This window comes from Crocuta crocuta, unplaced genomic scaffold (assembly GCF_008692635.1).
Source record: "Crocuta crocuta isolate KB4526 unplaced genomic scaffold, BGI_CrCroc_1.0 scaffold13, whole genome shotgun sequence".
NCBI lineage: Eukaryota > Metazoa > Chordata > Mammalia > Carnivora > Hyaenidae > Crocuta > Crocuta crocuta.
The window spans coordinates 7821605-7830468 of record NW_027530007.1 but is presented as its reverse complement, the minus strand read 5'-3'; the positions used below and the strand labels follow the sequence as shown (position 1 = coordinate 7830468).

The following is an 8864-nucleotide window of genomic DNA, read 5'->3' as shown; positions in this document are numbered from 1 at the left end:
CCGCGCTCTCCAGCAGGGCTCGTCCAGGGACCACTCTGCTCACAGCTGGGGGTTGGCACTAGGGACCCAGCTGGCCCAGCTCCCCAGGCTTGCCGAGGGGCTACGGCGGTGGAGCCTGCCTTGGGCCCTGGTGGCAGGGTTGGGGCGGGGGTCCTGGAGCTACGGGCCTGGGTGCTGGGTCAGGAAATCCCTCTGGGAGGTGGCGTGGGCCCCTGGGCTCCCTGCCCACCTTTCCTGCCTAGATCCCAGGAGTGGGCAGTGGGGAGACCGGAAAGAAGGGTGTCCATGCAGGCAGGGACCATGAAGGTCAGCCCCAGCAGTCACCTGGGTGGTGGGCATTCCTGTGTCCCCTTCCCCACCCCCCCTGCCCCCGCCACTCCAGGGGTGGGCAGTGGGGGGGGACACTCAGGCTGCTGCAGACAGGGGAGGGCGCGCTGCCTGGGGGCCGGCGGGGACAGCAGACCCCACGGGCTCTGTCTGCGCTCCCTTCTACAAGCGGGTGTGCACACGTGTGCACACGCACCTCTTTGCTGGCACCCAGCCCTGCCCCTGAGACTGCCTGTGGGGCTGAGAACGGCTGCCTGCTGGCTGGTGCATCAGATCCCAGCCCTCAGACGCCAGCGCCCACCGGATCCCTGCTCTGGTACCCACGCTGTCCCAGGCAGGGCTGTGAATTCAGAAGCCTGAGGAAGAGGACCCTGTCTGGCCCAAGGGCAGGTAAGTGTCCGCTGCTGAGACACGCTGGGGCTCAGGCATCCTACCTGCTAACCCAGGGGTCTGCCTGAGCTCTGTCTCTGGCTCACGGGGGTGGGGGAGTCCTAGACGGGCCTTACTGTCTCTGGGCCTCACCTGCCCCATGACCTGCCTTGAGAGAAGCCAGGCCTGCTCTGATCTCAGGACCCTCCATGGCCCCTGTCACCTCTCTGGTCACCCAGAGGCGGTGACCCAGAGGCAGTCCTCCACCCGCCGCCTCCGGCAGACCCCTCCTCAGAGGCTTTGTCCTTCCCCCAAGATCCCCTTCTGCCCCCTTGCCCCCCAAAAGTCCCTGCTCAAGGTCATCTTCCCAGTGAAGCCTTCCCTGGGTCGGTATTTGCCAGCCTGACCCCTGGACCTGATTTCTGTTTCGTCACCAGACGTGTGGTTCAGGCTCGATGCCCCTTCCTTCTATTTCCACTGTCCACCTCCACACGGGAGATGTCAGCCCATGGGGTGGGGGCTCCGGCTGCCTGGGTCCCCAGCACCCACCCACACTGGTGCCCACCACCCCAGAGGCATTCAACATCTGCGGAATGATGAATGAATGAATGAATGAATGAATGAATGAATGGGTCTGAGCCTTGGCCTCGGGTCTGTGGCTCTGGTCCCTCCTGTGTCTTCTGTCTTCGATCAGAACTAGTGAATTCACGCTCTCCTTCTGTACTGCTCACTTCCAGGGACTCAGTGTGGCAGAAAGGTGCGTGCACACTAGCTGTCACATGCGGCCTGAGGGCAAAGCCGAGTGCTAGGGAATCAGAAAAGGGGGTCCCCATGGCTTCCCTGGTGCATGTCCGTGGCCTCTCGGGGCCATCGTGGCCAGCCACGGAAATGGGGCTCCTCACGGGAGGGGACCGGTGTCGGTGTGCACACAAAGTGTTCTGTGCGGCCCCGGGGGAGGGGGGGGCGCTGCCCGGGAAAGCTGCCCCCGCCCTCGGCCCACCTTCAGGTCACTCGGGAACGGCGGGCCGCACCCCACAGGCAGGTCTCAGAAGGCTGGGTCCGGCCGGCCAGAGGCGGTGAGCTGGGGCCGGGTGGGGGGCTCCCAGGGCTGGAGAGCAGCGGGGCTCCAGCGAGGCTCCTGGGGCCTCCTTTGTGATGCGAGGGTTCCCTGGAGGAGGGCGCCCCCCCACTCCGAGTTCCATCTGGTTTGGTGTGGGGGGAGGGGCAGAGAGTGGCTCCAGGGACAAGGGTCCCCTTCCGGGCCTCTGGGCCTGCGTCCTCCTCCCTCCTTGGCCCCACCGTCCAAAGGGGGCTGCAGGGGCTGCGGGGAAGGAAGGCGGCGCCCTCTCCCCGCCCTGCCTGAGAGGTGGGGGCCAGAGACCCACACTGGCCGTGAGGTTCACCAGGGCCCTGCCGTGGGTTCTGCCCTTTAGTCTCCAGCGCGTTCTGGGGCCTCGCCAGGTATAAGGGGACGTGGGGGTCCCTACCCAAGACACCTCCTTCCGCTAGCTTGGGGCTCAGCGGCCCCCCTCTGTCCCTGGGGACTCTTGAGAGGCAGTCGCTCCTGGCTAGGGGAACAGGAGAGAGGCTTCTGGACTGACAGAGGCGCCCCAGTGCTTCAGAGCGCGAACCAGTCACCCCGCTGACGGGCCGAGGGCTCTGGGCGGAGCGGGTCCACCTCCAACCCAGGCCAACTCGGTTCTGCTTCTGTTTCGGAACCCTCCAGAACAAGTGGTCCCCCAGGCCCCTAGGACCGTGGAAGGGTGTCCCACGCTGGGCCCTGCTGGGCGATGTCACACCGAGTTGGGGTAGCTCTCTGGTTGGCCCCACCCTGGGAGGAGGGCAGTGCTGGTGGGGGGGGCGGGCTGATCCCCGACACCCCCAGAGCCCAGGCTGGGCTCTACTCAGCGTTCCTCTCCCAGCACCCACCCCCGATCTGAGAGCCGGAAACCCACCCAGAGTGAGGGGCTGGCAGCCTGACTGGAGGCCACCTGGGCTGCTGGCCAGAAAAGACATGAGGTCAAGGTCAGGGGAGAGGGCCCCCAGGGGACTGCCCTTCCGGGGGAGCTTGAGGCGGGCCGGCTAGAAGCTCTTTCCCAGAGCATGATGGCCCTGGGGACCCCACAGTGACACAGCCCGGCCAGAGCACCTCCTCTTACCACCGCCAAGGCCGCCTGGATGCAGAGGGGAAGGGTGGCAGTCAAGAGGGGCCCAGGAAGAGGTTCCACAGGCCAAGGAGCTACGGGCCTCCAGCCCGGCCGGGTCCCTGGGTGCAGGCGGTCCCAGCCCCCACCCCATCGCTGCCCCGGACAGTCTGATTTGAAGCCGTTTTCCTAGGTGAGCTCAGGAGCCGGGGGCAGGGGGCTCCCTGCTCACCCCTGCCTGGATTTGGGGCAAAAGATGTGAGCTGCGGGGGGTTGGAGACCAGCCCCCGTGGGGGGAGGGGTGGGCACCCCCTCCCTCAGCAGCCCTGGGACAGGGCAGGTCTAGGGGTTAGCCTTGATCCCTGCTGCTATGGGGTGGGGGCTGCCCCTCAGGCCCGGCGGACACCTGCCCTTGACTGTCCCCACCCCTGCTCTCGGGCAGGATCGTCTGGGGCAGCTCCTGTCCTGTGCACGACGGCCAGCCCCCCCCGGCAGGTGGCTCTGGGCCTCCGTGGGGCAGGGATGGGGTCTCCCCGCGGGGCTGCCCACCCGTGCTGCGGACAGGTGCGGGGCGCCCTGCGCAGGGAAGACAACTGGGCTGGCGGAAGTTGAGGACATTTCTGAAGTGCTCACAAAGCTGGGGTGAGAGCCTGGCCTGTGGGGGTCCCCCCAACAGCATCCCTGACAGCTGCCTCCTGACGCCAGGCCCTGGGTACCCTGCACAGGAGGGGAGGGGCTGTCCCTGGTCTCTGTCCCTGAGCCAGCAGGCCAGGCCGTCCCCTCACCTAGAAGACTGTCACAGATCGGGTGAGAGAATGGGTGTCCCGTGCCAGGCGCAGAGGCGTGGTGGGCACGCGCCGGGAGCTCGGCACCCAGGGGTGGGTTGTGGGGCATGGACGGCAGCTTATTCCGGGAGGCCACTCAACCGTCTTTGAACTCTGGTTGCTGCTTTCACCGTCCCCGGAGTTCTACCCCCGCTACGTGGCCGACCCCTTCCCATCTGATCAGCGGTTCCTCATATGAAGCCCTCGCCATCCGAGCCACCGGTGTGCTTTGTCTTCAGCGTGGACCCCGGCTGGTGTCAAAAGTGGCCCTGCCACCGGACCCACAGGACGCGTCTGGGGCCTGGCCTGGTCGTGCCCTTGGGCTTGCCCGCACGGCCGGGCTCCCCGGGAAGGGAGACTCGTGGTGTGCCGGGGCTTCACGACCGATGGGCTGACACTGTGGCAGCTGTGACGCGCCCCCAGGGGCCGTGGGAGCCCGGGTGCTGTGGCACGTGGCTGTTGCTGTAGTGACGGTGGCCGCAGGGACTGTGGCACGGGGTGGGCTCTCCCGAGTGTCCTGGAAGACACGTGGGAAGGAAATGACCAGCGCAGGTCCTAGCCCGGGAGGGCCCAGTTACCCGCACAGGCCGCTGTGCTCAAAGTCAAACGCGACGTGAATTTGTGTGAGCTGTGTAATTACAACGCTGGTCGCATTTACAGCCACATCAGCTTTCCCGCGGGAAGGAATGGAACCCCGGAAGTGGGAAGGGGCTTGATAAAGGCGAGACCCTTGGACCCCAAGCCCCCTGAGGCCCCCTGAGGCCCATTCCAGGGGATGAAGCCCATCCTCCCGTTGGAGGCTTCATCATTAACCCCGAGAGCCTCATGGGGTCAGGTGTCTAGAAGGGAGGGCGCTCATTCTCTTCAACCTCCACCCCCCTCCTTCGCCCACGGACGCCAGACCCATGCATGGGGGAGGGGGCGGGTACAGTCTAATCCTGGAGGAAACAGCACAGGCGCCCCAATAATTGCAAGATTGCACGAATTCGCACGGGGGACCCTGGGAATTCTGTGCGGGAACAAGTCTGCGGGTGTAGACGGTGGAGACGGTGGCCGGCTCACCGCGGTTCTGCCGGTTCCCGTGGTTGGGTGCGATCCGCACCCGTGGTCCCTAGTGAATGAAGAGATGCCAGCACTTTCCTCGTGTCACAGAAGGAATCCAAAGGTGTAGGAAGGGTCTGTCAAGTGTGACTGTACTCCCCGCCCCTGCAGCCCCCAAGAAGGGCCACTGCGCTGGTCTTGTCGTAGCTCTCGTCCTACGGCGACCGCATCGTCCCCCATCGTGAACCGTCCTCGCACGGCTGTACACGTCACTCGTGGTGTGCTGATCCGTGAACCTGCCGCTGGACTTGGGCTTGTTGAGATTCAGGGTTTTTGCAAGACAACCCTGAGCGGCGGCCACGCTCAACTCCGTCTTGTTCCAATTTTAGCACGTGTGTCGCCAAGGAGAGCATGGTATTTAGGACTTTCAAACTCTTAATTCAATTGGTTTGTAGCTTTCTTTGGGTTGAGATTATGCTTTCTTCAACAATGAACTTGAAAGCTTTTTTCTCTTTTTCTTGGCATGAAGTAGTCTAAAGACATTTGGGATGGACCGCAGCAGTGCAACCCAGCTGTGTGACCGGCTGCTTTCTCCATGAAGTTAGCTGTTGGCTCAACGACTTTACTTTTCAGGAACTGTACTCTAGATGTATTTATTTTTCTAGCCTTCTGTTCTTAATTTATTAATTTCTGCTTTTATCCTTAATTCCTAACTCCTGATTTCCCTTGTTTATTGCCTATGGACTTCAAGAAAATGTACTTCATCTTCTTTTCACTGCTTAGTAATCTGCTTGGGGCCTGCCCTCCCCCCGGGCACTGCTGGGGGGTCTGCCCTCCCCCCGGGTACCACTGGGGGCTCTGCCCTTCCCTCTGGGCACTGCTCAGACTACATCTGGCAGCTGCTTCTCTGCACACGTTTTGTCAGGATTAGTTTTTCAATATTTTTTTAATTTCAGATTTGATCTCTGTGACCCAAGAGCTGTTTCACATGCAGGGAACTTTAAAAAATTCACTTCCAGCTGTGTCATCTTGCGATGCGGTAACACTATCCGTATCGCGAACATCTTCTCGGTAACCTGAAACGTGGTGACTCCGCAGTGTCACTTCTCTGCTGAGTCTGACGCACATCAACGAGTGGGAGCCCGTCGGGGGGGGACGACAGGGTGGCCCGGGGCCTGGAGAGCACTGGCTCAGTGGAGCCGGCAGCCCAAGGACGCCTCCCTCCGGACCCTCGCCTTCAGCCTCTTCAGGCCGCTGTGCTCCGGGTCGACCAGGAGGCCATTCTCCGCCGCCGCCCAGGCCTCCGCGTGGCGCTGCTCCTCCAGACAGGACTGGCCGCGACGCAGGAATACTTGGGCGGTGGGGGCCCGGCCCGGCCGCTCCCACAGGCTGCTCCGGGCCAGGGTGGGCGCCAGCTTGAGGGCCCGGCTGAAGGCGCCTGTGGCCCTGGCCTCATCCCCCAGGCTCAGCAGTAGGCGGCCTCGGGAGCACAGATCCTCCGCCCGCATCGGGACGTCACCGTCGGCCACGTCCTCCCGGAGCACCCGGTCCAGGTCCTCAAGTGCCCGCTCGAACTGCTGCAGCTCAGCCAGACAGGCGGCCCTCAGGCGCAGGTGCTGGGCGTCGCTGCCGCCTGCGAGGACGGCCAGCGAGCAGTAGCCCAGCGCTTGCCGGGGCTGCCCTGCGTTCAGGAGGGCCTGGGCTTCCCGGGCTGCAGCCTGCACGAGGCGACAGAGGGGCGCCGAGCGGTCAGCCCAGGAAGCTGCAGGCCCCTCGCCAGCCCTGCACAGCCGACCCGGCTCCTGACCTGTGGCCAGAGACGCGGCCTGCGAGCCCTCCACCCTGCAAACCCCGCTCAGCGCGCCCCCCCTCCACTGGTCCTCCCTGGGGAACTCCTCCCTCATCCCCCCTCCCCGCCGTCCCCGGGCCCCACACTGCCCACCTTCCCACGGCTGCCCTGGCCAAGGACCCTCGCAAGCCCCGCCTCTGCCCAGCTCCGTCCTGGAGCCCCCTCCTCTGCCGAGGTCAGGAAGGCGGCCAGTGAGCCCCCGAGCCCCGCAACAGACCCTGCAGAGCAGACTCCACGCGGAGAATCTGCACCGCACTTGCTCCAGCATCTGCCACCGTGACCTCCAGGCGCTGGGGTTCACTGTGCTGCCCCCCGGGGCTGGTAGAGGTGCAGCGAAGACGGATGTGGTGCCCCCGCCCCCCCAGCCTCCGCGGATGCTGCAGGGCGGGGCCGGAGATCAGCGGGCACCCTCCAACCTAGCACCCCCCCCTCCCGGACAGCTGGCCTGGGGCCCCCCCGCTGGGTGTTGTGGTTCACAGGCCTCACCTCTGACACCCCCGGCCCCTCGCTCACTTTCTGAGCCAATGTGGGTGCCGAGGACGCCCACTCTCAAAACCCGCCCCCAGGCGCTAGGCTCTCCCCAGCGCCCCCTCAGACGAATCCGCGGGCTGCCTGGGGCTCCCTCGCCTAAGAACCCACATCTGCTCCCCCCGGAAGCACACGGCACCCCGAGGCCGGCCTTTCCCGCTATCCCTCTCCCCCTGCCACGCGGCGAGACGCGCCCGTGTCCGCCCCCGGGAGACGCACGGACGCCGTCGGCCTGGGAGGGGCGGCTCGGGCCGGGCTCGGAGGCGGAGGCCGGGGTCCGCGAACCTCAAAGCGCGGGTCCGGGTGGCCAGGAGGGGGCGCTGCGGAGCAAGTGCGGTGCCGCCGGGGGCGCGCCGGAAGCGGGGCGCCACCTCTCGGGTTCACTTCCGGGTCGNACACCCCCCCCCCCCCCCCAGACCCCCTCCTGAGAGCCCAGAGATCTCTGCTCCCTCCTACGAACCCGAACCCGGACAAGACCAGCCTCCTCCCTGCTGAGACCCCAGCCAGGCCTGTCCCCAGAGATCCCCTGGGGGCTCCAGGTCCTGAAGACAGGAACCGCCCCCAAGTGGCAGCTGCTCCGCCTGCATTCTGCGCTTTCCACCCCTAATGCCTGTGTAGCCACGTCCTCCCTTAAACCCCTGGCTGAAGCCCCCAGTAGGGTTTCTGTTCTGCTGAGGGACCCCGAGGGCTAGAACCTACTAGACTCCTGGGCACTCGCAGGCGTGAGGACGCGGGGTACCTGCCGCAGGCCGCGGGGGGGTGGACTGGGAGTCCCTCAGCCTCAAGGTCGGCTTGTGCTTCTGGCCTCCCCCTCCGGGCGGCCCCTCCCCGCCCTCCGCACCCGAGCAATTCAGCCACTTCCGGCGGGAGGGTCGGCTGTGCAGGGTCCCCAGCCCTGCGTCTCCCCGGCCTGCTCTGCGGATGGGGCAGCCCCTTCCCTCTGCCCCCACCCCACGCTCTTCCGTCAGACTGGCCCCCACTAGCCCTTGGCCCTGAAGCCTCTCCCCTGGCCCCAACCCCCTCCTCCGTCCACACCAGCTGCACTGGCCACCCGTTTTGTGATTTTTGTGAGCTTTCTGAACCCTTTCCTCCCTCCTCGCCTTCGCCTTGGCCCGTCTGCCCCATCAAGGTTGTGCCTCCAGTGCCACCTTGTTACCCACGGCCCTGTTTTAGGGTCTCCTCACAGGAGCACGCGGCTGTCTCCCCTGAGGCAGGAGCCCCACAGTGGGGCAGCAGCCGCCACCAGCGCCGGCTGGAATGTTCCGGCCAAGACCGCTGAGCGGGAAATCAGCCAGCCCTGAGGCGGGGACCCCAGCCGACACCCGGCCACGGCCACGGCCACGCTCTCAGGGGAGGGGCGGGGCCTCTCTTTCCCGGACCGGGGGTGGCAGTGGGCTCCCTGCCATGCTCCTGGCTGGCTGGGCCGAGAGGGGGCCCCTCTCCCTCCCAGGCCCTGTCACTTGTGGTGGCTCATATGCTTCGTGCAAAGAAGCCGGGGTCGTTGGCCAGACTGGCTGTGTCCCCGCCACCCCCCCACTGAGGTCAGGCAGGTGGGGAGGGCAGAGCCGCCCGAGCGCTGGGCGGCCCCGGGGCGCACCTGGCCGAGGCTCTGCCGCTCCGGCGCCTCCAGGAGCTGCAGCAGGAAGCCGAGTTCCTGGGCGTCGGTCTCTGCCAGGCGCCGGAGGTCCCGCGCAGCCGCCGCCGCGTGTCCCTGCTTGAGCCGGAGCAGCCCCCACCGGGCTCTCACTGCCGCCGACGCGGGGCTGGCGAGCGGGGCCCTTT

At 66.0% G+C, this 8864-nt stretch overlaps 1 protein-coding gene and 1 long non-coding RNA gene across 2 annotated transcripts in view; one reads left to right on the top strand and one right to left on the bottom strand.

Moving 5' to 3' along the window:
- Positions 1-1940: 1940 nt before the first annotated feature.
- On the top strand, positions 1941-3474 carry LOC144231426 (uncharacterized). Its single transcript, XR_013335084.1, has 3 exons — positions 1941-2157; positions 2824-3033; positions 3283-3474. It is a non-coding gene; the product is annotated as an uncharacterized LOC144231426 (long non-coding RNA).
- A 790-nt stretch (positions 3475-4264) lies between these two features.
- The window catches only part of TTC34 (tetratricopeptide repeat domain 34), a 16970-nt gene continuing 12370 nt past the window's right edge, over positions 4265-8864 (bottom strand). Inside the window, 2 exon segments of the mRNA XM_077763996.1 lie at positions 4265-6423; positions 8680-8860. Of these exon segments, the coding sequence (XP_077620122.1) occupies positions 5896-6423; positions 8680-8860 (709 nt within the window). The 3' untranslated portion in view covers positions 4265-5895.